At 48.5% G+C, this 25994-nt stretch overlaps 2 protein-coding genes across 4 annotated transcripts in view; one reads left to right on the top strand and one right to left on the bottom strand.

The window, feature by feature from the left end:
- Positions 1–10066, top strand: part of SAMHD1 (SAM and HD domain containing deoxynucleoside triphosphate triphosphohydrolase 1) — a 58296-nt gene extending 48230 nt beyond the window's left edge. The window contains exons 14-16 of one of the 2 annotated variants that reach the window (XM_025399035.1): positions 4057–4161; positions 4642–4779; positions 9690–10066. In XM_025399035.1, coding sequence (XP_025254820.1) covers positions 4057–4161; positions 4642–4779; positions 9690–9824 — 378 coding nt within the window. In that variant the 3' untranslated portion in view covers positions 9825–10066. The remainder of the gene's footprint in view (positions 1–4056; positions 4162–4641; positions 4780–9689) is intronic. The other variant, XM_025399036.1, reaches the window with a different exon arrangement.
- TLDC2 (TBC/LysM-associated domain containing 2) lies at positions 8534–24293 on the bottom strand. Of its 2 annotated transcripts, XM_025399038.1 has the most exons (7): positions 24213–24293; positions 22342–22497; positions 21212–21364; positions 19624–19719; positions 15805–15878; positions 13541–13693; positions 8534–9894 (listed from the first exon to the last, which is right to left on the bottom strand). In XM_025399038.1, the coding sequence occupies exons 1-6, from the start codon at positions 24243–24245 to the stop codon at positions 13558–13560; spliced, it is 648 nt and encodes a 215-aa protein (XP_025254823.1). In that variant the 5' UTR covers positions 24246–24293; the 3' UTR covers positions 8534–9894; positions 13541–13557. The 2 variants fall into 2 exon arrangements, with proteins under 2 accessions (XP_025254823.1, XP_025254824.1); XM_025399039.1 differs by lacking the exon at positions 19624–19719.
- Positions 24294–25994: the final 1701 nt, after the last annotated feature.

The following is a 25994-nucleotide window of genomic DNA, read 5'->3' on the forward strand; positions in this document are numbered from 1 at the left end:
CAGTCACGAAACTAAGCTGGGCCTTCTGGCAGGCTTAGTGTGATTCTCCCAGTCTCTAATAATCATTTCAGGCCAGGCACGGTGGCTCACGCCTGCAATCCCAGCACTTTGGGAGGCTGAGGCGGGCAGATCACCTGAGGTCAGGAGTTCGAGACCAGCCTGGCCAACATGGCAAAACCCCATCTCTACTAAAAATACAAAAATTAGCCAGGGATGGTGGTGGGTGCCTATAATCTCAGCTACTCAAGGAGGCTGAGGCAGGAGAATCACTTGAACCTGGGAGGCGGAGGTTGCAGTGATCCTGCCAAGATCCTGCCACTGCACTCCAGCCTGGGCAATACAGCAAGACCCCCATCTCAAAAAGTAATACTACTAATAATAATCATCATCATTTCAAACTGTCCTCCCTCCTCTCAGAACTCCAACCATGCTTCCCACCTCCAGCTATATTCACCCTCATGAATAACCCAACCTTTGACTCTTATTTCCAAGATAAACTATAGGCCATTAGGTAGCAACTCCTTACACCTTTCTCACCAAAGAAACAAGCCTGCCTCCATCTGCAACTGTATTCAGTATTCCCATTTGTATACTGGGGAAACAGCTTTGTTCTTGTCAAGGGCTTAGGGTAATTCTACTTGTGTTCTAGAGAAGCGTTGTCCCATAGAACTTTCTGCAGTGACAGAGATATTCTTGGTCAGTGCTGTCCCTTTTCATAGCCACTAACTGCATGCGGGTGTTGAGTACCTGAAATGTGGTTGCTGTAACTGAATAACTTCATTTTTTATTGTATTTAGTGTTATTTGTTTATTTTTTAGAGACAGGGTCTTGCTCTGTTGCCCAGGCTGGAGTGCAGTGATGTAGTCACAGCTCATTATAACCTCAAACTCCTGGGCTCGAGTGATCCTCCCACCTCAGCCTCCTGAGTAGCTAGGACAACAGACACATGCCACCATGCCCAGCTAATTTTTAAATTTTTTGTATAGATAGGGTCTCACTCTGTTGCCCAGGCTGGTCTCAAACTCCTGGCCTCAAGCAATCTTGCTGCCTTAGCCTCCTAAAGTGCTGGGATTACAGGCATGAGCCACTGCACCCAACCAATGTTAGTTTAAACTTTTGTTTATTTTGAGACAGGGTCTCTGTCTGTGTCCCAGGCTGAAGTGCAGTGGCATGATCATGGCTTGCTGCAGCAAAACCCCATCTGTACCAAAACCACAAAAATTATCCAGGTGTGGTGGTGCACGCCTATAGTCCCAGCTACTCAGGAGGCCAAGGTGGGAAGATCGCTTGAGCCCAGGAGGTGGAGGTTGCAGTGAGCTGGTATCGCACCACTGCACTCTAGCCTAGGCGACATAGCAAGAGCCTGTCTCAAGAAAATCATGAACACCACACTGCTCTTCACCCCTCTCCTCTTTTTCAGGGTCAGACTCATCTTCCCTTACCTTTCTAAGGTACCAAATTCCTCTCCAGGTACTTCTTTCTTGCTGTCTTTTTTTTCCTTTATGTTTTTATTTTATGTATTTTTTAAACTGACAAATGATAACTGTCCCATTTTTATGGGGTACATAGTGTATATAAATGTCTGATGATCAGATCAGGGCAGTTAGCATATGCATCATCTAAAACATTTATCATTTCTCTGTGTTGGGGACATTTAATATTTTCCTTCAAGCTATTTAAAACTATGTAATAAGCCGGGCACGGTGGCTCATGCCTGTAATCCCAGCACTTTGGGAGGCCGAGGCAGGTGGATCATGAGGTCAGGAGATCGAGACCATCCTGGCCAACATGGTGGAACCCTGTCTCTACTAAAATAAAATAAAATAAATTAGCCAGGTGTGATGGCATGCGCCTGTTGTCCCAGCTACTTGGGAGGCTGAGGCGGGAAAATTGCTTGAACCTGGGAGGCGGAGGTTGCAGTGAGCCGAGATCGAGCCACTGCATTCCAACCTGGCGACAGAGAGACTCCATATCAAAGATAACAAAAAAACTGTGTAATAGATTACTGTTAACTAGGCCGGCCATGGTGGCTCATGCCTGTAATCACAGCACTTTGGGAGGCCGAGGCGGGTGAATCACTTGAGGCCAGGAGTTTGAGACCAGCCTGGTCAACATGGTGAAACCCCATCTCTACTAAAAATACAAAACTTAGCTGGGTGTGGTGGTGCATGCCTGTAATCCCAGCTACTTAGGAGGCTGAGGCAGGAGAATCACTTGAACCCAGGAGGCGGAGGTTGCAGTGTGCCGAGATTGTGCCACTGCAGTCCAGTCAGAGCAACAGAGCAAGGCTCTATGTCAAAACAAAGGAAATTACTGTTAACTATAGTCGTAGTCATCCTACAGAACTATAGAACCCTAGAACTTACTCCTCCTATCTAGCTGTAATTTTATTTTCTTTAACGTCTTGCCTCCTCTGAATAGCCAAACTTCTAAGAGTTGCCTTCTCTTACTTTTTTTTTTTTTTTTTTTTTTTTGAGGCAGAGTCTCACTGTGTCGCCCAGGCTGGAGTGCAGTGGCCCGATCTTGGCTCACTACAACCTCCACCTCCTGGGTTCAAGCAATTCTCCTGCCTCAGCCTCCTGAGTAGCCAGGACTACAGGTGCCTGCCACCACATCCAGCTAATTTTTGTATTTTTAGTTGAGATGGGGTTTCACGATATTGGCCAGGCTGGTCTTGATCTCCTGACCTTGTGATCCGCTCGCGTCGACCTCCCAAAGTGCTGGGATTACAGGCATGAGCCATCACGCCTCTTACATTTCTGTTTCTCATTTTCTCTGGAATCTTTTTCTCTGTTGCCATCACTATACTCTCTCCAGGATCTCCAGTGACTTCAGAGTTGCTAAATCCAGGAGATAGTTTCAGTACTCTCTGCCTCTGAGCTGTTTCTTCTGCCTGCAATTCTTTTTCTTCTGCCTGCAATTCTTTTTCTTCCCACCTAAGCCTGTTTGTTTCTTGCTCACTTAGTAAAGTCACTTTCCCAGGAAAATGTTTTCAGTCATTGTCCGGGCACCCTAGGCTACATCAGGTACCCTGTTAGAATATTTCAAAGCACTTTTTGCTTTTCAACTGTGGTTGCATACTTTTATAATTATTTGTTGAACTTTAATCTAGGGCTGCCTGGTTTGTGGGGGCTAGAATTTTCTTTACTGATTTATTTTTGGAGGCAGAATCTCACTTTGTTGCCTAGGCTGGAGTGCAGTGGCGCAATCTCAACTCACTGCAACCTCCGCCTGCCAGGTTCAAGCAATTCTTGTGCCTCAGCCTCCCAAGTAGCTTGGACCACAGGTACATAACACCATATCTGGCTAATTTTGTTTTGTTTTGTTTTGTTTTGTATTTTTGGTAGAGACAGTATTTCACCATGTTGACCAGGGTAGTCTCGAACTCCTGGTCTCAAGTGAGCTACTGCGTTCGGTCTGGGATTTTATTTTAAAGTGTCCTTGTTGTACCTCTAGTGTCTACCTGTATCTGTCACATAGCAGGGATTGAGTTTACACCATATTTAGATTGAACACACAAGTACATTTCCCATTCTTCCCCAGATTTCAATACCAAATCCCTAAGAGTGGTCATGAACCAGTTATTTTTATTCCATCATGAGTCACCTTATCAACATTCTTACTTCCGAATCCCCAGAAGGCTCTGTTCTATTTCTTTTTCTTTTCTTTTTTTTTGGGGGGGGGGTGGGGGGACACAGTCTCACTCTGTTGCCAGGCTGGAGTGCAGTGGTGCGATCTCAGCTCACTGCAACCTCCACCTCCCAGGTTCAAGCAATTCTCCTGCCTCAGTCTCCTGAGTAACTGGGGTTACAGGCGCATGCCACCATGCCCAGTTAATTTTTGTATTTTTAGTAGAGACGGGGGTTTCAGTATGTTGGCCAGGCTGGTCTTGAACTCCTGACCTCATGATTTACCTGCCTTGCCCTCCCAAAATGCTGGGATTACAGGCCTGAGCCACCGTGCCCAGTCTCTGTTCCATTTCTTGTTATGCTCCTACAGCCCTGAATTCAGTTCTCCTGGTTGCTATATGATTACTTATGTATTGCTTTTATTTAGGTTATCAACATGGATTATGGAATGCAAGAAAATAATCCAATTGATCATGTTAGCTTCTATTGTAAGACTGACCCCAACAGACCAATCAGGATTATGAAAAACCAGGTAACTACTTAGGCAAAACAAATATACTGTAATGGCATGTAGCAAATCTTTATGGTAAATTAGCATTTTATATGCAAATTAGGTTTTAAGGCATATCTTTGCAATTAAAGTGGGCCTGGCACAGTAGCTCATACCTGTAATCCCAGTGCTTTGGGAGGCTGAAGTGGGAGGATCACTTGAGACCGAGAGCTTAAGATCAGCCTGGCCAACAAAGCGAGACCCCATCTCTATAAAAAATAAAAAACTTAGGCATGGTAGCTAATGCCTGTAGTTCCAGCTACTTAGGAGGCTGAGGTGGGAGGATCGCTTCAGCCTGGGAGGTCAAGGCCTCGGTGAGCTGTGATTGTGCCACTGCACTCCAGCCTGGATGACAGGGAGACCTTGTCTCGAAAAAAAAGAAATAGTTAGGAGCCTAGGGACCAGCTGGTATCTCCAATGTGTGAATTCAAGGTGATAGTGAAATCTCTTCATTTTAAAAAGGTTTCACAACTTCTGCCAGAGAAATTTGCAGAGCAGCTGATTCGAGTATATTGTAAGAAGATGGACAGAAAGAGTTTGTATGCCGCAAAACAACATTTTGTTCAGTGGTGCGCAGACAGAAATTTCACCAAGCCTCAGGTAGGTGGCCTGTTACTCACAAACTTTGCACAATTTTTTATTTTTAAGTAAAAACCAAAAATAATTCTATCTGCTGAAAAGTTCCCATTTAAGTTGTAGTCACTTGGTTATGGTTTTGAAAATAAGGCTTTCACTTTCTTTCCTTTTAAAATGTCTGAATCTGTGTCAGCCAGTGATTTCTTCCTACAGGAGTTGGGAATGGATACTGTTTAGCATTATTGTCCTAATAATAAAAGATAAAAATGTGAACATGTAAATAATGCTTTCTAATGTTGTTCACCAGTGGCCCTGGAAAGTTGTTCAGTGTCTCCATCTTTCAGAGGTTACCAAAGCTGAGTAGTTAACTTGTTTAACATACAATTGATAATAGACTTCATGTTTCTAAACCTGGTTACTTCTGTATATTAGTTAACTATTTAAATGATCAAGAATGAGAGTAGAGGGAAGAGGAGCCAAGCCACAGTTGCCAACCCTGTAGAGAATGTTGTTAAAATTGTCTCTTACTGACCTACACATAGTAGGTGTCTGCGCAGACAATGTGGCCAGTTGGCATTTATTGGCTGAATGAATGAATATAATTGGCAAGCAGGGAAACAGTGCTTTACTGCCTAGTCTGGAACTCTCCCTCACACCTCCCTGTGTGTCAGGTGCTAAAGGGAACAAAGTATAGGGTGAGACATGAAAGCATAGCTCAGGATGTCGGTGCTTTATCAAGTGCCACATGGCATGACCCAGGCAAGATCTCTGAGGATTCAGAGAGTTGGGAGATCTCTGGGAGAAGCCTGGTGAAGGGGCGGGATCTGATAGATCTAGAAGGCAGGGTTTTTTGGATGAGCAGCAGGGAGAATGAAGGGTATATTTGGCAATGGGAGGAGCATAAACAAAGGCATGAAGCTGGAATGAGCTGAGAGTATTTAGGGGACCATGAGGAGACCTGCCTGTCCAGGGTAGAAAATTATTTTTTTTTAATTCATTCATTCATTCATTTTTTTGGGATGGAGTCTTGCTTTGTCACCCAGGCTGCAGTGACAACTGCACTTACTGCAACCTCTGCCTCCCGGGTTCAAGCGATTCCCCTGCCTCAGCCTCCCAAGTAGGCACGTGCCACAATGCCTGGCTAAATTTTTGAATTTTAGTAGAGACAGGGTTTCATTATGTTAGCCAGGATGGTCTCGATCTCCTGACCTTGTGATCCACCCACCTCGGTCCCCCAAAGTGCTGGGATTACAGGTGGAAGCCGCCATGCCCAGCCAGAAAATTCTTACTGTTAAGTGTGGAGAGGTTAAATGGGAAGAGTAGACTGGATTATGGAGAACCTTGGATAATTGGCTGGGAGATTCTTTTCTCCGTACAGTGGGGAGGGGATCACTGAGCACATTCAAGAGTTGCCATGCTCTGTAGGATCTGCCTGAATGTGTGTCTGCTCCAACTAGAGTGAAACCCGAGGGAATAAGAGTAGAATTGTCCCTTGGCATCTGTGGGGAACTGGCTCCAGGACCCCCACAGACCCCACAGATAGAAAAATCCATGGAGGCTCAAGTCCCTTATATAAAATGGTGTAGTGATTGCATATGACCTATGCATATCCTCTTTTATACTTTAAATATCTCTAGATTACTTATAAAACCTACTACAATGTAAATCCTATGTAAATAGTTGTTAATACTGTATTGTTTAGGGAATCATGACAAGAAGAAACTCTGTACATGCTTAGTATAGATACAGGCATCCATTTCTCCCCCCCTCACATTTTCTATCAACAGTTGGTTGAATCTGCCCATGGATGCAGAGGGTCAGCTGTATGTCTCTCCTAGGTACTGTGAAATTAAATCACTGAAACTAAATCACTGAGAACTCTAGTTGCAGGTAGACTGGAACTTGGAGAGGCTGGAAACAGAGAGTCAAGAGAGGCTATTAAAGTTTGGCTGTGTCATGGTAACTACTATAAATTTGGTACATTTACTCACTGAGTGAGTATTTTGCCATGCCCTTGTTAGGTGCCTGGAATAGTACGTAAGATAGAGAGTTCCTAATAACCCATGGATCCCATTCAGGTTGGGGATAACAATCTAGTTGGGGATAATAATAATTATTAATTTTACTCCATAAATTAATAATTATAGGAGCATGGTAAGTACTTTGGGTGTAGGGTGAGTACACAGTCTTAGAGGAGGAAAAACAAGGAGGATTTAGCTGGTCTTAGTTGGTCAGGAAAAGCTGATTTAAAGAAGGGCTTATAAACTGAGACCTGAAGGTTGAGTGAGGAGTCGTCTGGGTTAAGGGCTGGCAGCAGGAGGTGGCGGTAGGGGAGGGGTTGAGGCATAGACACCACAGGATTAATTCGGAAGATGAGAAAGAATATGGTGTATTTCAGGAAGGAGCATAGAGTGTGGAGGTGTCTGGGGCTTTATGCACAGTCCTGTCAGCCAAGAGCAGTAGGGAGCATCAGCACTGAAGGGTTTTAAGCAAGAAAGTGACATATTTGTTTACATTTATAAAATTCACTGGAATTGAAATTAGAATGAGTGGAAATAAAAAAGTTGGCTATATGCTAGGCATGGTGGCTCACATCTATAATCCTAGCACTTTGGGAGGCTGAGGTGGGAGGATTGTTTGAGCCTAGGAGTCTGAGGCTGCAGTGAGCTATGATCACACCACTACACTCCAGCCTGGTTGACAGAGCAAGATGCTGTCTCAAAGAAAGAAAAGAAAAGAAAAGAAAAGAAGGAAAGGAAAGGAGAGGAGAGGAGAGGAGAGGAGGGGAGGGGAGGGGAGGGGAGGGGAGGGGAGGGGAGAAAGAAAGGAGGGAGGGAGGGAGGGAATAGAGATGAGGCTGGGTGCGGGGGCTCACGCCTGTAATCCCAGCACTTTGGGAGGCCGCGGTGGGTGGATCATGAGGTCAGGAGATCGAGGCCATCCTGGCTAACATGGTGAAACCCTGTGTCTACTAAAAAATACAAATTAGCCAGGTGTGGTGGCGGGCGCCTGTAGTCCCAGCTTCTTGGGAGGCTGAGGCAGGAGAATGGCGTGAACCCGGGAACCAGAGCTTGCAGTGAGCCGAGATTGCGCCACAGCACTCCAGTCTGGGCGACAGAGCAAGACTCCATCTCAGTAAAAAAAAAGAAATAGAGATGAGTTTAAAGACAAATAAAAACTGTCGATTTTGAAATAGACCTTTAAGAACAAGTATCACAGCAATAGAATGACTTTTTTTTTGAGACGGAGTCTCACTTTGTTGCCCAGGCTGGAGTGCAGTGGTATGGTCTCAACTCACTGCAAGCTCCGCCTCCTGGGTTGAAGTGATTCTCCTGCCTCAGCCTCCTGAGTAGCTGGGACTACAGGCATGCACCACCATGCCCAGCTAATTTTTGTATTTTTAGTAGAGACAGGGTCTCACCGTGTTGCCCAGGCTGGTCTTGAACTCCCAACCTCAAGTGATCCACCTGCCTTGGCCTCCCAAAGTGCTAGGATTACAGGCGTGAGCCACCACGCCTGGCCTAAATGATTGCCTTTACTGAGATCAGGAGTTCGAGACCATCCTGGCCAACATAGTGAAACCCCATCTTTACTAAAAATACAAAAATTAGCCATGGTGGTGCACACCTGTAATCCCAGCTACTTGGGAGGCTGAGGCGGGAGAATCGCTTGAACCCTGGAGGTGGAGGTTGCAGTGAGCTGAAATCGTGCCACTGCACTCCAGCATGGGTGACAGAGCAAGATTCCATCTCAAAAACATAATAATGATAAATTTTTAAAATACTGTTTTTAATGGTTCTATCAAGTCAGATCCAGTGTGGTTCAACAGAAGAAATTTAACATGGGGGATGAGATACAAAAGTTCTGGCAGAGCTAAATGAGTACAGAGGATGGTGATTCAAAAGCAGGAAGCTGCTACCACCTCTAGGATAGGAGAGACCAAGGGAGCAGGTGGGAGTCCCGGAGCTGGGGCCACCTGCAGAAGCTAGAACCACAAAAGAGTCACTGCCACTGCCGCTCATGCCAGAGGAGGTAGGGAGAGAAATAACCTGATTTCTCTGCCCTCTTCTCACCTCGTCTCCCACCAGAGAGACCAAACCTAACTGGAAACCAGCAGGCATGGGAGCTGAGAGATGTAATTTACCGGACTGGCTCCAGTGAAACAGAGTAGGGAGAGGAGGAGTGAAGAATGGATCTGGGAGCAAACAGGCAGATGAGGAGCACGAATCCTCCTACCAGCATTGTATTCCTGATACAACAGAAGCTCTCCAAGATCCTGCATCCTCTCGTAACCAAAGAGGATCTACACACAAGTTCAGAACAGTTAGCATAGAGTCGAGTATTAGGAGGCCTTGCTTCTTCTTACCTCTGTGGTTTCAGGTCATTGTATCACCTCCCTTTGGATCTCTCCCTTATTTTGGGTGGAGGAGGTCCTTTGGCTGGAGCCTATGCTGATGGGGCCAACGTTAGAGCTTTGATACAGAGAAAAATTTTAATTCTGCAGGTACATACTGTCTTTTCTCCCCTTCTTTGCCATCTTGTAGACCTGGGCCATTTATTACAGAGGGGACCAGGCGAGAGAGAACCTAAGGGTTCAGTGCATCCTGTCTTTCTCCTGGGCAAACAGGACAGGGTTTGTGCTCCATGAAGGTGTGTGAAGGAGGCCATAGAGGTGGGCAGTGGTATGCTGCTTCCCGTCATCTCTGCAGAGGCCAGTGTCTGTTTTCATGAAGGCTCTTCCTGCATAAGACTGTAGTGTTTCTAATTGGTCCCAACCACAGGGCATAGGTAATTTGGAGTTTCCCTGGAGTGAGGACATCTAGAAGCAATCTATATGCAAGATGAGGATGTGCACACCTGAGACTTTCACTCACAAATAAGATGATGGAAACTGGCTTTTCTCTGTTCTCTGTTTTTCTCTGTCCTTCTAATAGGATGGCGATGTTATAGCCCCACTCATAACACCTCAGAAAAAGGAATGGAACTACAGGACTTCAGTCCAAAGTCCAACTCGCCTCCGAGAAGCCTCCAAAAGCAGACTCCAGCTTTTTAAAGATGACCCAAGGTGAATGTCTGTAGTCGGCTATTTACAAACTCCCTCCCCTGCACAATTCATTTAGGGGCTTCGCTCATAGAATTCTGCAAAATTATGATAACTCATGCTTTAATTTTGTAGTTTGAATGTACACGCATGCTGAAGCTAAGTAATTTTTAATCAAAGAAATAAGATGGTATTAGGCAAATCTTACTATACTATGAAAAGTATTACCTTGCCTATTTTTAATATTATTAAAGTCTTTCTCTTTCGGTAGTCTATTTTCTTAGAATAACAACTCTTTTATCTACTCTGAACTCTCTTTTTTTTCTTTTTTAAAAGACAAGGTTTTGCTCTGTTGCCCAGGCTGGACTCGCACTTTCCTGGGCTCAAGTGACCCTCCTGCCTTAGCTTCCCAAGTAGCTGGGACTATAGGCACGTGCCACCACACCCAGCTTACTCTGAACTTTTATGACGGATGATTGTTTTTTGTTTTTAATGTAGAAATGAGACAAGGGTACAAATTGGAATTAGAAGTTGACCTTGTCATAGACAAACATGGCTAAAAACAAAACATCAAATCCTACCCCAGTGAAGAGTTCCCTATCACTTCAAGTTTGAGGACAGTCCTCTTCAAGCATAGGTGAAAACACCTCCCCTCACCCTTTTAGCCTCCTACAAGCTGCCAAGTTGAGGTAAACAGTTGGAGATGATGGCCAGGAGTGGCCTCCAACACACTGGTGAGAGGCCTGATTAGGTTTTGGGGAAGATCTGAGAGCTCAGGCCTCCTCATGAGTGGAGCCTAAAGCCGCCTCTTGTTGGGAGATCCCTACCCCCAGTGACAGAGGAATGCCCCAAACTAGGCTGTGCCCTGGCTCCGTGGCGGTTCCAGACCTGGGCAGTGCCTTTGTCTCCTGAACACTCACTCCCCCGGTCCAGAGGGCCTTCCCACTGCCCCGCCTGGAGAGAGCCTCCCCTGACCTGCTCTCTGAGTATCCTGGAGAGCTGGCTAGAGGCTGTCACAGGCACCATCCTCAGAGCTCCTCAGACCTGGGACTTTGTTTTTGCTGGTTCGGTGCATTTTGTGTATTTAAGAGCAAACACTAGCCGGGCATGGCGGCGTGCACCTGTAGTCCCAGCTACTTGGGAGGCTGAGGCAGGAGAATCGCTTGAAACTGGGAGGCGGAGGTTGCAGTGAGCCAAGATCACGCCATTGCACTCCAGCCTGGGTGACAGAGTGAGACTCCATCTCCAAAAAAAAAGAAAAAAAAAAAAAAAGTGCAAACACTGCACTGCCTGTGGGGAAATTAGTGACTGCCCAGTGGGTTCCAGGCTCCCCTAGGTAACTTCGTTTTCCCAGCAGTGGAGGGGGCATCACCTTGGTGGGGCAGTGTCCCTGTGCCCAGGGCACACCTTATTCCCAGTTCTATAGCAATTCACCAAGAACAAAGTCTGCAGGGCCAGGCGCGGTGGCTCATGTCTATAATCCCAGCACTTTGGGAGGCCGGGGCGGGCGGATCACAAGGTCAGGAGATCAAGACCATTCTGGCTAACATGGTGAAACCCCATCTCTACTAAAAATACAAAAAATTAGCCAGGCGTGGTAGTCTCCTGAGGCAGGAGAATGGCATGAACCCAGGAGGCGGAGCTTGCAGTGAGCCAAGATAGAGCCACTGCACTCCAGCCTGGGTGACAGAGCGAGACTCCGTCTCAAAAAAAAAAAAAAAAGTCTGCAGTTAGAGCCAAAGCTGGTGGTGGCCAGAGGGTGCTGAAGATGCAGGCTAGTGGGGATAGGAGCCATGAGCCCCGAATGTCTTCCGCTCTGGTGCTCCCCGGACTAAGCCTCCCTGGCACACTGGGAGTGAGGGGCAGCCTGAGCGTGTAGGGGAACTCAGACCACAGGCCAGCAGATTTCCCAGTAGTCTGTCACTGGCCACCGTGTAGCCAGATTCTGTTCCGTCCACACTGGGGTGAAGAGTACCTGGAATGTCTGCCATCCTGTATGATCACCCCACCCCCCCACCGCCCCCCTCCACTCCATCCATCAGTAGATAATAGGGGTTGGTTACAATTCATAAGAGAATAGTTAAAACCCTTCTCCTCTCATGCCTACCATGGTATTGGGGCAATCTGTTCACATATGGGCTCAGCAACGCACAAGTGAGGTCAGCCATGGCACTAAGTCATTCCCATTTTAGCCAAGGTGCCTCAGGAATGTCATATTGTGTTAAAGTCATTTTATTTCTGTGTATCTTACCTTTAAATCATTGTGATTTACTCTGAGATTCTGTAGTCCTAATACTGTGTCACTGTGCTGTCTGTGAAACAACTTGAATGGATTTTGTTTGCATCTTTTGTTACATGTAAGGCAGCTGTACTTTATGTTCTTTGCAACTGTTTTCATTATGATAACTCTGCGCTATTTACAAGGTTACATTTTCCTTAAGAAACATCTTGGCCAGGCGAAGTGGCTCACACCTGTAATCCCAGGACGTTGGGAGGCCGAGGTGGGCGGATCACTTGAGGTAAAGAGTTCGAGACCAGCCTGGCCAACATGGCGAAACCTAGTCTCTGCTAAAAATACAGAAATTAGCCAGGCGAAATTGTGGTGGTGTGTGCTTGTAATCCCAGCTACTCGGGAGGCCGAGGCAGGAGAATCACTTGAACCGGGGAGGTGGAGTGTGCAGTGAGCCAAGATCGCTACTGCACTCCAACCTGGGAGTCAAGAACGAAACTCTGTCTCAAACAAAAAAAAAAAAAAAAAGGAAAGAAACATCTTCGCTATTTGTATAAAAATGGAAATTTTAACAGCTTAGCCTCTAGAGAGTTACTGAACGTGGTTACCCTGGGAATGTAAATAGAACTGCAAATTAAAATGACTGGCCACTTCAACTGGGTAAGGGAAACAGCTGCAATAAAGCTTCGTGAATGTATCTCCATCTTGAAAGTTGTGTTCCACAAAGCTTTCGACCTCCTTGTCTGAATATGCATATTACTCATTTGCTCCTTTCATACCTTCCTCATGAAATTAAATAGCAGATTCACAAGAACCTGGCACTGGTGGCAGACAAAAGGGCCTCAACGTTCTGCAGCAGGCCAGAGGAGGAATGATGCTGCTAGAGTCTTTATTAGTTCCAGTGCTCAAGCCCGGGTTTCTAAGGTTTGACAATATTCTGTAAGTTAAAATCATTCCCACACATACAGAGTAGAATCCCGTTTCTGTAAGAATACACACACACACATATTCATGGAACATTGTCTGGAAGGATATACATGAAAATGTTAGAGTTGGGGGGGTTGAATTTTAGGCAATTTTCATTTTTTTTAATGTCTTCTGGTTTTTCTACTATAAACATGAATTCGTTGTAGAACCTCTAAAATGATAATGTTCATGAGGTTGGTTTTCCTCGTTCAGTAGCTGGCGGGGAACAGCATAGTGAAAAATCTTCCGTTTGCCAGGAGGCAGGCACTAGCATGGGAAGGGATGCGGATTTTTCTTAGTTTTCTAAGGCCCTGTTAGCTGAGGGTCTCGGTGCTGCTTGGGTAAGGTGTAAGCATCTTTTAATCCTTCAGAGTCACCTCTGCAAAACAGCAGTGCCTGCCCCCACCTGTATCTTGGGTCCCCAGGCCACAAGGAGGCTGGCCAGCAGCCTCAGCCAACTCTAGGGCCCTTCAGCATCTGTGTTTCGAACAGCACAGGCTGCCGTGTGTCTGGAAGGCCTGGGTGGCATCGTGAGCAGGGCTGAGTACCTGTTGCCACAGGGCCATCAGCTGAGAAGCCAGGCCTCCAGCTCCTGGACGCAGAACTGCTCCCGCCGGGCCAGCACCTCGTTGTTAAAGGTTGCGCAAGGGGAGCTTCCCCCGTGAAACAAGTCTCCATCCAACCACAGCCCAAACCGGCCACTAGAGAAGAGGACAGTCTTGGTGCAGCTTACTCCTGTGTGCTGAAACCCTCAGGCTCTGCCACAGATTGGCCATGCCAATCAGCTCTTGGCCATGCCAGGACGGCAGCCCAGTTTCACCTGTCTTACCTCCCCTTAAAGCAATTTATACTGAATTACTAGGGACTCAGCACATTGTTCCCCATGGGGTTGAGAGTATTTGTTTATTTGTTTGTTTATTTATTTATTGAGACAGAGTCTTGCTTTGTTACCCAGGCTGGAGTGCAGTGGCACAACCTTGGCTCACCACAACCTCTACCTCCCGGGTTCAAGCAATTCTCCTACCTCGGCCTCCCGAGTAACTGGGATTACAGGCCACCCACCACTATACCTGGTTAATTTTTGTACGTTTAGTAGAGATGGGGTTTTGCTGTGTTGGCCAGGCTGGTCTTGAACTCCTGACCTCAAGCGATCTGCCTGCCTTGGCCTCCCAAAGTGCTGGGATTACAGGCGTGAGCCACCACACCTGACTAAGAGTATTTTTGAACAGTTCAGTATTTTAATAAGTATATACAGTGGCGCAACTGTCACCACAGCCCAGTTTTAGAACATTTGGAGCATTTTTAAGGTGGCAATTCTTTTTTTTTTTTTTTTTGAGACAGAGTCTTGCTCTGTCGCCCAGGAGTGCAATGTGTGATCTCAGCTCACTGCAACCTCCGCCTTCCAGGTTGAAGCAATTCTCCCACCTCAGCCTCCCGAGTAGCTGGGACTACAGATGCCTGCCACCATGCTCAGCTAATTTTTGTATTTTTTAGTAGAGACGGGGTTTCACCACATTGGCCAGACTGCTCTCGAACTCCTGACCTCAAGTGATCTGCCCGTCTCATGCCAAAGTGCTGGAATTACAGGCATGAGCCACCGCACCCGGCCAAGATGGCAATTTTTTTTCTTTCGGTAGGAGTCTCGCTCTGTTGCCCAGGCTGAAGTGCAGCGGTGCAATCTCGGCTCACTGCAAGCTCCGCCTCCTGGGTTCATGCCATTCTCCTGCCTCAGCCTCCCAAGTAGCTGGGACTACAGGCGCCAGCCACCACGCCCGGCTAATTTTTTGTATTTTTAGTAGAGACGTGGTTTCACCGTGTTATCCAGGATGGCCTCGATCTCCCGACCTCATGATCTGCCCACCTTGGCCTCCCAAAGTGCTGGGATTACAGGCATGATCCTGGCCCAAGATGGCAGTTCTTAATACAAAAATTAGTCGAGCATGGTGGTGGGCACCTGTAGTCCCAGCTACTCCAGAGGCTGAGGCAGGAGAATCACTTGAACCTGGGAGGGGGAAGTTACAGTGAGCTGAGATCACGCCACTGCACTCCAGCCTGGGCGACAGAGCGAGACTCTGTCTCAAAAAAAATAAAAAAATAAAAATTAAAAATGGCAATTCTTTAACCAAAGCTAGTACATCTCGGGGTGCAAACTCTAAGAGCCCAAATACTTCAGAGCATCCATTCTAATCCCCTTATTTGATAGAAAACCTCAGCCGGAGCTAGGAAGTGAATTCCTGCAGATCAGCAATGGCTGATGTGTTCTCTGCCAAGCTGCCCCTCAATGGAGGCTTTTCAGGCAGTTGGGAGAGCAAAGAATTTGCCTGGTACTAATCAAGCAATGCTGTCATCCCTGCCCTCAGGATAAGATGCATGCCCCCTGAATGTGAAGGTCACACCAGGATGAGATCAACTTTTTTTTCCTACCTCTCTCTACCCCCTGTCCTCACCGAAGGAGGCTCCTGCAATGAGTTATGTCCCCTGCAATTCCTGGGCTGATGGAAAAACGAGGCACACTCATCTCTTGACGCTAGCCTCATCCAACCATGTGGAATTCCAAAAGTTGCATACATTCAGACTAAACTGTCACCAGCTGTAACACTTCGGTGGGGGCACTCATACATCCTTTCTGCTTAATACTGGCTTAGTGTGAGGGTGAGGGGGTTGGCTGGGAGGCTGAGCAATGAAGGGAACAGCCTGAGAGTTCCCACCAGCCTCCCCATTGCATCAAGGGCAGCCTCGCCCAGCAGTTCAGCAGAGGGAAAGGGACCAGAACACAGACCACCCCAAGACTCAGGAGGACTGAGACACTCACCTGCCACTGCCCATCATCAGTGAATCCAAGTCTCCCTTCACAAAGAAAGAGTTGCTTCCAGTCCACTTAAAGACCTGGGTGATAGGGAAAGGCTCAGGTTACTACGGGAGCGAGTCCCGCCCTTGCAGTTTGACCCCGAACCACTGGGTGGCAATGTTGTGGCGGGAACAGCATCCAGGCCGCAGCCGAGCCGCAGGTGGGACTCCGGGTTCAGGGATCTTGGAGTTTCTCTTCTCAGTCTCCTTGGAGTCACCGCCACATGCCCTTTAGTTTGAATTCCTACAGCCTAGAAGCCACTTTGTTCTAGAATAGGACAACAACCTCTGAGGCTTCCTGCTTCCAAAGCTGCAGGGAGGAGGGGAGCAATCCAGGCCAGGAGTGGGGACTGATACTGCCATTAAGTAACTCATCGTCGCCTCTCACCCGGACAACACCAGCCCGCCTGCGCTTCAGCGCTGCCTCACATCCAGCTCATCCACAAGCCTCGCAGCTCTAGACATAGCCTGCCTGCCGCCATTTCTATCCCGTCCTCTGCCTGGATCACAGCCTCCCAGCTGGTCCCTCTGCCTCCCCTGTCTGTACCTACAGCCATACCCACACTGCAATCTGCCTGATCTGTTCGACGTCCAAATCAGATGTTTCCTCTGCCTAAGTCCTCCAATGGCTTCCCATTGCAGTGGGGATAAAATTCAACTTAACAATGGCCAGAAGTGCAGCCTGGGCCTGGTGCAGTGGCTCATGCCTGTAATCCCAGCAATTTTTTAACTAGCCAGGTGTGATGGTGTGCACCTGTAATCCCAGCTACTCAGTAGGCTGAGGCAGAAGGATCGCTTGAGGCCAGGAGTTTCCTCGAGGTCAGGAGTTCTAGACCAACCAGGGCAACAAAGTAAGACCCTCCCTTATCTCTAAAAATTTTTTTTTCTCTTTCTCTCTTTTGACACGGAGTCTCGCTCTGTCACCAGGCTGGAGTGTAGTGGCGCAATCTCGGCTCACTGCAACCTCCGCCTCCAGAGTTCAAACGATTCCCCTGCCTCAGCCTCCCGAGTAGCTGGGACTACAGGCACGCGCCACCACGCCCAGCTTTTAGTAGAGACGGGTTTCACCATGTTGCCCAGGCTGGTCTCAACCTACTGACCTCATGATCTGCCTGCCTCAGCCTCCCAAAGAGCTGGGATTACAGGCGTGAGTCACTGTGCCTGGCCCTAAAAAAATTTTTTTAAACCTAGCTGGTCATGGTGGTGTGCACCTATAGTCCCAGCTATTAGGGAGGCTAAGGTGGAAGGATCACTTCAGCCCAGGAGTGGAGGCTACGGTGAGCTATGATTGCACCACTGCACTCTGGCGTGGGTAACAGAGCAAGACCCCAACTCTAAAAAACAACAACAAAAAAAACTATCAAAACTTAAAAGTGCAGCCAGCTCTAACCCCTGATTTTCTCTCTGGCCCCTTCTCCCCCTTATTGACTACACATTAGCTACACCAGTCCTTCCATCCCTGGAACACCCAAAGCCCATTCCCATTCCTGCCCTAGAACCCCTCTGCCCAGAATGCTCTTCCCCCAGATCCTCAGAGGGCCCACCTCTCATCCTTCAGCCCAAATGTCATCTCAGAGAAATTTCCTGGACCACCCTATCTGAAGTGGCCCTTCCTGCTAGACCCTGTTTTATTTCTCTTTATTTATATTAAAGACGTGAAGTTCCATGTTTGTGGACCAGCTCAGAGGCCAGTGTGGTTGGAGCAGAGTGAGAGAAAGGAAAAGTAGCAAGAAATGCCATTCAGAGAGAGGCCAGAAGGCGTAGGGATGTAGATCATTGGACACACTTTGGCTCTTCCCCAAGTGAAAGAGGAAGCCAAGGAGTGACAAGCTGTGAGTTCTAGCTTCCCCCCACCTTTTTTTTAATTTGTGTTAAGACAGAGTCTCACTCTGTCACCCTGGCTGGAGTGCAGTGGCACGATCTCAACTCACTGCAACCTCCGCCTCCTCCAGGTTCAAGAGATTCTCATGCCTCAGCCTACCGAGTAGCTGGGATTACAGGCGCATACTACCATGCCTGGCTAATTTTTGTGTTTTTAGTAGAGCTGGGGTTTCACCATGTTGGCCAGATGGGTCTCAAACTCCTGACCTCAAGTGACCCACCCACCTCGGCCTCCCAAAGTGCTGGGATTACAGGCATGAGCCACCGCGCCCTACCCTGGCTTCCCTTTTGAAAGGATCGCTCCAGCTACTGTGCTGACTGAAGTGGAGGCAGTGAGAGACCTTTTAGGAGGCAATAGCAGGGACACACAAGTAATGATGGTGGCTTGAACCAAGATGCCAGCAAAGGACATGGCAGTGGTGGATCCTGAATATAGAGAGAAGGCAGAGCTGTCAGGATTCGCTGACAGTTCAGATGTGAAGTTGTGAAAGACAGTTAAGGAGGACTTCAAGACTTTCTATCTTGGCCGGGCGCGGTGGCTCAAGCCTGTAATCCCAGCACTTTGGGAGGCCGAGACGGGCGGATCACGAGGTCAGGAGATCGAGACCAGGTTCTGTGGTCCATGTTGTATTGTCACTCCCTTCAACTTCCTTTCCCTCTCTGCCGCTGTTAAACCAGTTGGGCAAAACCCCTAACCCTGGCTGCCCGCTCTCTGCAGTCCACTCTCTGGTGTCCCCTCTCTGCAGGCCTGCGCCGAGCAGCCGATGCTGCTGAAGAAGCAGGCACAGAAGTGGCGGCGCCCTAACCTCACAACCCAAGCCGCCACTCGCACGGCCCAGCGGCACTTCTGCTGCTCCGGTGTTCTCCAGCAGGCTTTCCTCCCTTCCCACACCTGTGATGACTGCGATACCCGATCCTTCACCTTCCTCCAGCAATGACCTCACCCTGTATTTCTTTTTTTTTTTTTTTTAGAGACAGGGTCTTGCTCTGTTGCCCAGGCTGGAATGCAGTGGTGTGATCACAGCTCACTACAGCCTCAACTTTCCAGGCTTAAGCGATCCTCCGCATCAGCCTCTCAAGTAGCTGGGACTACAGGTGTGCTCTACCGTGTCTGGCTAATTTTTGTATTTTTTGTAGAGATGGGGTCTCGCTATGTTGCCCAGGCAGGTCTTGAAATCCTGGACTCAAGCAGTCCACCTTCGTTGGCCTCCCAAAGTAGGATTACAGGCATGAGCCACGGTGCCTGGCCCCCATGCTTCCTGAGAAGCCACTGGCTGTGTCCTTCGTCGTCCTGCCACCACGCCCTCAGGTCTATCTTGTCTTCCCAGCCTGTGCCTGGAAAGAATGGTCCTCCCTCCTCTCAGCCAGTCAGCGGTTGCCAGAGACCCACCAAATATGTTTTGTTTTGTTTTGTTTTTGAGACGGAGTCTTGCTCTGTGGCCCAGGCTGGAGTGCAGTGGCTCTATCTCGGCTCACTGCAAGCTCCGCCTCCCGGGTTCATGCCATTCTCCTGCCTCAGCCTCCCGAATAGCTGGGACTACAGGCGCCCGCCACCACGCCGGGCTAATTTTTTGTATTTTTAGTAGAGACAGGATTTCACCATGTTAGCCAGGATGGTCTCGATCTCCTGACCAAGTGATCCACTCGCCTCGGCCTCCCAAAGTGCTGAGATTATAGGCGTGAGCCACTGCGCCCGGCCAAACCCACCAAGTATGTTTTAAATGCAGGACAGACAGGTCAAGGGGGATGCTCTGCCCACCACTGCCCTGCTCATTACCCCTGTGGAAAGATAGTGGCACACCAGGCAGCCCATCGTGGAGGATGGAGCTGGGGGCCACTGGGACCCCAGGAGCTTTGTCTCGCCACAAGCCCCACTCCCCCCACGGAAGGTTGGGAACATCACCTTCAGCTGTGGTGAGAAGGAGAAGAGGAATGTCTCGCCGGTACCATAGAAGCCTTTGCTGAGTTGGATAGCCGAGGAGGAGAAGGCTCCAAATATCTGGAAAGCGGAAGTTGCAGTCTGCAGCTGGAGGGGAGCTGGGGGTCCTCTGACGACCCTCATTCTTCGGGTTTAGTAATACAGGCTCATCCTAGAGGGCACCTGGGAAGCTAGGGCAGAGCTGGGGCGTGGGGGCTCCACACCCAAGAGCAGGAATCCTCATGCATCCTTTCCCTTAATGCTCCCCAAGGAAGAGGTCCTGCTGGCTTCCTCCTCTGGGCGGTCAGGGCCCTCCTTTTTCTTAAATATCCTTACTCTAGGCCGAGTGCAATGGCTCACGCCTGTAATCCCAACACTTTGGGGAGACTAGGGTGGGCTGATCACCTGAGGTCAGGAGTTCGAGACCAGCCTGGCCAACATAGCGAAATCCTGTCTCTACTAAACATACAAAAATTAGCCAGGTGTGGTGGTGGGCGCTTGTAATCCCAGCTACTTGGGAGGCTGAGTTAGGAGAATCGCTTGAACCCAGGAGGTGGAGGTTGCAGTGAGTCGAGATCACGCCACTACACTCCAGTCTGGGTGACAGAGCGAGACTCCATCTAAAAAAAAAAAAATTATATATATATATATATGTGTGTGTGTGTGTGTGTGTATATTTATGTATATATATATTCATTCTATGCAAGTAATCATGGAAAAAAGTAGCAGTTATAGAGAAGCAAAATAAAAAAAGTAAAGCCATCTCCCAATCCCCCTCATTCTTCCCCAAGATAATCACTCTTAATATTTTGGTATATTTCCTTCTGACATCAGTTTAATGCCAGTGTGTGTGTGTGTGTGTGTGTGTGTGTGTGTGTGTGTGTATATATATATATATTTTTTTTTTTTTTCCTTCAGACAGGGTCTCACTCTGTCACCCAGGCTAGAATGCAGTGGTGTGATCATTGCTCACTGCAGCCTCAACCCACCTACAATGCCCCCAGCTGCAGTTGCTGGGACTATAGGCAAACACCACCACACCTGGCTAATTTTGTTGTTGTTGTTTGTTTTTGGTTTTGGTTTTTTTTTAGAGACAGGGTCTGGCTATGTTGTCCAGGCTGGTCTTGAACTCCTGGACTGAAGCAATTCTCCTGCTTCAGCCTCCCAAAGTGCTGGGATTACAGGTGTGAGCCACCGTGCCCAGCAACCCCCACACTGTCTTCTACTTCTGAGGATGAAGATGCAGTTTTACAGTCAAATGATTATTTGCTTAATTGTCTGACCCTTCCCCTATTAGACCATTAGCTCCAAGAGAGCTGGGGCTGCTTCTGGGTTGATTCTGCTCTATCCCACCTCTCACCTGGCACACAGAAGGCGCCCCATGTAGATGTGTTGAATGCATAAATGGGGGAATGGCTCTGAGTGGGCAGGTCCCATTGCCATCATCAGTGTCCATTACAGGTGACTTAGTCTTTCACTCTGTCTGCTTGTCCCTGAGCTGCCCTGGGTCAGGGCCCACGGGTACCTGGTGGGGTGCCCCCAGAGCCTCAGGTGGCACCCCTGCCCAGCTCACCTGCCCGTCCTGGTCCCTGAGCACCAGCAGCACTGGCCCGCTGCAGCCCTCCATCCGCCGGTACAGGCTCTGCAGGCTGAAACCGTCCCTCGACGTGCAGAAGACCAGACTCCAGGGATGGCCGGTGACTCTTGGTGGGAAGTGAAAGCTGAGCTGGGGATAGGGCTGGAGGTGAATGGAGGAGTTCTTGCTCCCTCCTGCCATATCCTGGGGATGGGCTTGGACAGCCACCGTGCATCCAGCCCAGTGCTTTATAGGTGATAGAGCAGTTTGCTGATTCTAGGGACTTTCATGCCATTAGCAATAGCCCTCGGAGATAAGGATTGTTATTCCCATGTTACAGATGAGGAAACTGAGGCTCAGGGAGGTGGAACAACTAGCCCAAAGCTCACATGGGTAGTGAATGGCAGAGCCAGGATTTGAACCCGGGTCAGGACTCTCAGGACTGTTTCTGCTCGGTCACCCCGGCCCCCAGAGGCCAGAGAATAGGAAAGATGCTGAACCCCTCCTCCTGATCCATTGTCTCATCCACTCCCCCCTCTCCAACTTTGGCCTCAGTTCCCAAGGGCTGGTTCTATGTAGGAATTAGTCTCTTTCCTTTTTTTCCTTTGAGACAGAGTCTCACTCTGTCACCCAGGCCGGAGTAGAGCGACACAATCTCAGCTCACTGCAACCTTTGCCTCCTGGGTCCAAGCAAATCTCGTGCCTCAGCCTCCCAAGTAGCTGAAACTACAGGTGTGCACCACCACGCCCGGCTAATTTTTGTATTTTTAGTAGAGACAGGATTTTGCCATGTCGGCCAGGCTGGTCAACTCCTGGCCTCAAGCAATCCCCCTGCCTTGGCCTCCCAAAGTGCTGGGATTACAGGCATGAGCCACCGCGCCTGTCCTAGCCTCTTTCTTTACCTCCTTAACCTCCTGGCCCAGTGTAGAGGGAGGTGCTAGCAACACTGGATGATTTTACAAGAAAGGAAGCAAAGCCCCGAGAGAAGGAGCAATTTGCCAGAAGTAATGCATGATGAGAACAGAGCAAGGATGACTCTAGGTGCCCCTGGGTGTGGCTGGTATAGGGCAGGAGGGTGAGACTCAGGTTTAGGGCTGAAATTCTTGTGCCATGGGCAGTGTCCGGACCTGCCTAATATCTGAGGCACTCAAAACTTGGCTGGCTTCTGTCAGCTGGGGCACCATGGGATCCTCAGGAGCAGCAGCCGGGTCTGGAGCTGCCTCCTCCTCCTCTTCCTCCTTGTTACCCTCTTCCCCAGACAGGGTGTCCTCCACCTGGGTAGGCTGTGAAAACACAAAGAGGCCTAGTGGGTCAAGGGACAGGAGGTCCCAACTTCTACCATCTCCTGAGCCCAGGAGCCTCCTCGGGCCCCCTCATCACTCCCTGCCCATGTGCCTGTAACCCCCAGCCCAGCCCAGAGTATTTGGGGGTTTCCACGACAGACAGGATGCTGCCCCTGCTGCTAGCCTGCTTCCTCCCTGGTCCCTGCCGGCTCAGGGCTGCAGCACAGTCCCCCGACCCCCGCCAGCACCCCACAAGGCTCAGATGGGGCCATGGGCCCTGCAGTTTGTCGGCCTGTTTGCCCTGGATCCTGGGTGGGTGTCAGGGATCAAGTTCTAAGCTTGGGAGCAGAGGAGAAGGCAGATGGTAGCCCAGCCCTGGGAGCTTCAATTGTGTGTGTTTGTACATTAAATAATGAAAACAACAAAAAGCCCATCCTCGCCCAGGCCTGTGTTCAGTGTGTTCAGTGTGTTCAGTGTATTCAGTGTTCAGTGTATTCAGACGCTGTCTGTGATCTCTGTGTATTTCTTCTTCTTCATCTTTTTTTTTTTTTTTTTTTTTTTTTTGAGACAGGATCTTGCTCTGTCACCCAGGCTGGAGTTCAGTGGTGCAATCTTGGCTCACTGTGACCTCCAGCTCCCAGGTTCAAACAATTTTCTTGTCTCAGCCTCCCAAGTAGCCGGGACTACAGATGCCCACCAGCATGCCTGTTTCCTCATGTTGGCCAGGCTGGTCTCGAACTCCTGACCTCAGGTAATCCGCCTGGCTCGGCCTCCCAAAGTGCTGGGATTACAGGCGTGAGCCACCACCCCCGGCTTATTTATCAGCATTTTCCAAAGGAAGAAAATGAAGCCCAAAGGTTTCCCCATGAAGCCCGTGAAATGATGCACGCAGTCATATGTGAGATCATATGTGTAAGTTCGTGTAAAATGTGTTTGTCTATGTGAATTGTGTGTTGGCTTGGAATAGAGTTGTGTAGGCACATCAGTGTGAGGAGGTACTGAGTGTAAATGTGTGTACTTATATATCAACGTGTTTGTGTGAGTTGGGATGGTGTAAATATGTACATCCATCAGAGGCATCATTATTCACTCAGTCATTCAATTGAGCTTCCACTCTGTACCAGAGTGTTTGTGAGCGTGTGCATGTTTAGTGTGTGTGTTTGAATGTGTGTATGTCTGTATGTGTGTTTGAGTGTGTGAGTGCATTTGAGTGTATATGTGTGTATTTGAGTGCGTGTGTGTGTGTGAGTGCATTTGAGTGTGTGTGTTTGCATGTGTATGTGTGTGAGTGTGTATATGTATGTGTGCACGTGCCTCCACACAATGACCTTGCAGGCTTTTCCCAGGAAGAAGAGACTTCTCAGGGGCTGAGAGATGGACAGGACCCCCTCTCCTGCCCCGCTCTGTTCTCCAGGCTCAGGCCTGAGGCAGGGTCTAGCTGTGTGTGGCTCTGAACAGAGCTCCATCCAGCACCCACTCCAGGGAGGAAGGGACAGAGACATTGGTCTGTCCTCCTTGAGGACCTTGGAGCAGGGGGGTTAAGACCCCACGTTCCTGAGTCAGTCCTTGCTCCAAACCACACGCCTGCCAGGGAAGGACTGGAGAGGGGAACAAGTCACCACCCGCATCCAACCCTAGCCCAGGCCCCAGCCTGCCAGAGACCTCGCCTCCTTCCACCTCCTAACCTGCACCACAGCCGGAGCTGGAACCCTTACCAGCCGAGTGTAACGCCAGCGGAGGCCTCTCATTCTCCTGTCCCTGCCCGGCCGGCCGTGGGCAGTGAGTGAATCCTCAGCCCTGCCCAGGAAGGAAGCGCTGATAGGTGAGGCCTAGAGATGAGAGGGAGAGGCCTGGGACACACCCAGCCAGCTCCATGCCCACCCCAGCTGCCCTTTGCTCCCTCTCACCTGTCACTCCCAGGCCGAGCTGCTGCTGGGTGGGTCTGTGAGCAACTCGGCGTTCAAGGCCTCATTGCAGTTAGCATCTAACATGTATATACACCATAAATTCTAGTTGCAATTCCTTTTCACCTCCTTGCCCTTCTGGCAGCCTGGCCTGGGGACTGTGGGCCATTGGCCAGATGACTAAGGCCCAGGCTGGAGGTCTGGGGCCTCTAGTTCCCCGTATGACCTTGCATAAGCCCATTTGAACTCCTGAGCCTCAGTTTTAACACACGTAACATGTTGAACCAGATAATCTCAGAAGCCTTTGCGGGACTGACAGGCTGCCATTCACTTCCCTCTCCACGCCGATGAGTGCGTTAGAACGGAAGCTAGAAGGGGGCATGCCTAGATCAAAAGAATAATCTGGCTGTGTGTGGTGGCTCATGCCGGTAGGCTGAGGGAGGTGGATCACTTGAGTCCAGGAGTTTGAGACCAGCCTGGGCAACATGGTGAAACCCTGTCTCTACAAAAAAAACAAAACAAAAATTAACTGGCCGTGGTGTCGTGTGCCTTAATCCCAGCTCCTCGGAAGACTGAGGTGGGAGGATCACCTGAGCCTGAGGGGAGGAGGCTGCAGGGAGCCGAGATTGCGCCACTGCACTCCAGCCTGGGCGACAGAGTGAGGCCCTGTCTCAAAAAAAAAAAAAAGCTATTTTTACTTTGTATCCTAAACATAGATATATTTTAGGCTTTCATCATTGCTTTGCTTGTCATTTAACAGAAAGTTTCTTTACTAAGTCTTTGTTTCTTTTTCCATATTTAGTTTCAGATGGGGGTGGGGGGAACAGATGCAATTCTAAATTGAAACATAAATAAACTTTTGTTAATGTTCAGTAAAAAAAAAAAAAGAAAAGAAAAGAATAGATTATTTTAAAAGATTTTTTTAAATTTATTTATTTATTTATTTATTTATTTATTTATTTATTTATTTATTTTTGAGATGGNATTTATTTATTTATTTATTTATTTATTTATTTATTTATTTATTTATTTTTGAGATGGAGTTTCACTCTTGTTGCCCAGGCTGGAGTGCAGTGGCGCCATCTGGGCTCACCGCAGCCTCCGCCTCCCGGGTTCAAGCAATTCTTTTGCCTCAGCCTCCACCCAGCTAATTTTATATTTTTAATAGAGATGGGGTTTCTCCATGTTGGTCAGGCTGGTCTCGAACTCCTGACATCAGGTGATCTGCCCGCCTCACCCTCCCAAAGTGCTGGGATTACAGGCATGAGCCACCTTGCCTGGCCAAAGCTTTTTTTTTTTTCTAATTAAAAAGTGATATTTAGATATTGTAGAAGATTTGAGAAACCAGAAAAGAATAAGAATATAAAAATGTTCACAATTCTATCTGTCACAAATAAACTCTTAACCCCCAAGGGTGTATGTTTCAGTCTTTTATATTTATTTCACATAGACACATGTATACACATTTGCAAAGGGATCACACCATGTGTTCATACCATATTGACCACACAGTTTTTTTTGTTTGTTTTTTTTGTTTGTTTTTGAGACAGAATCTTGCTCTGTCGCTCAGGCTGGAGTGCAGTGACATGATCT

The sequence above is a fragment of the Theropithecus gelada genome, chromosome 10 (assembly GCF_003255815.1).
Source record: "Theropithecus gelada isolate Dixy chromosome 10, Tgel_1.0, whole genome shotgun sequence".
NCBI lineage: Eukaryota > Metazoa > Chordata > Mammalia > Primates > Cercopithecidae > Theropithecus > Theropithecus gelada.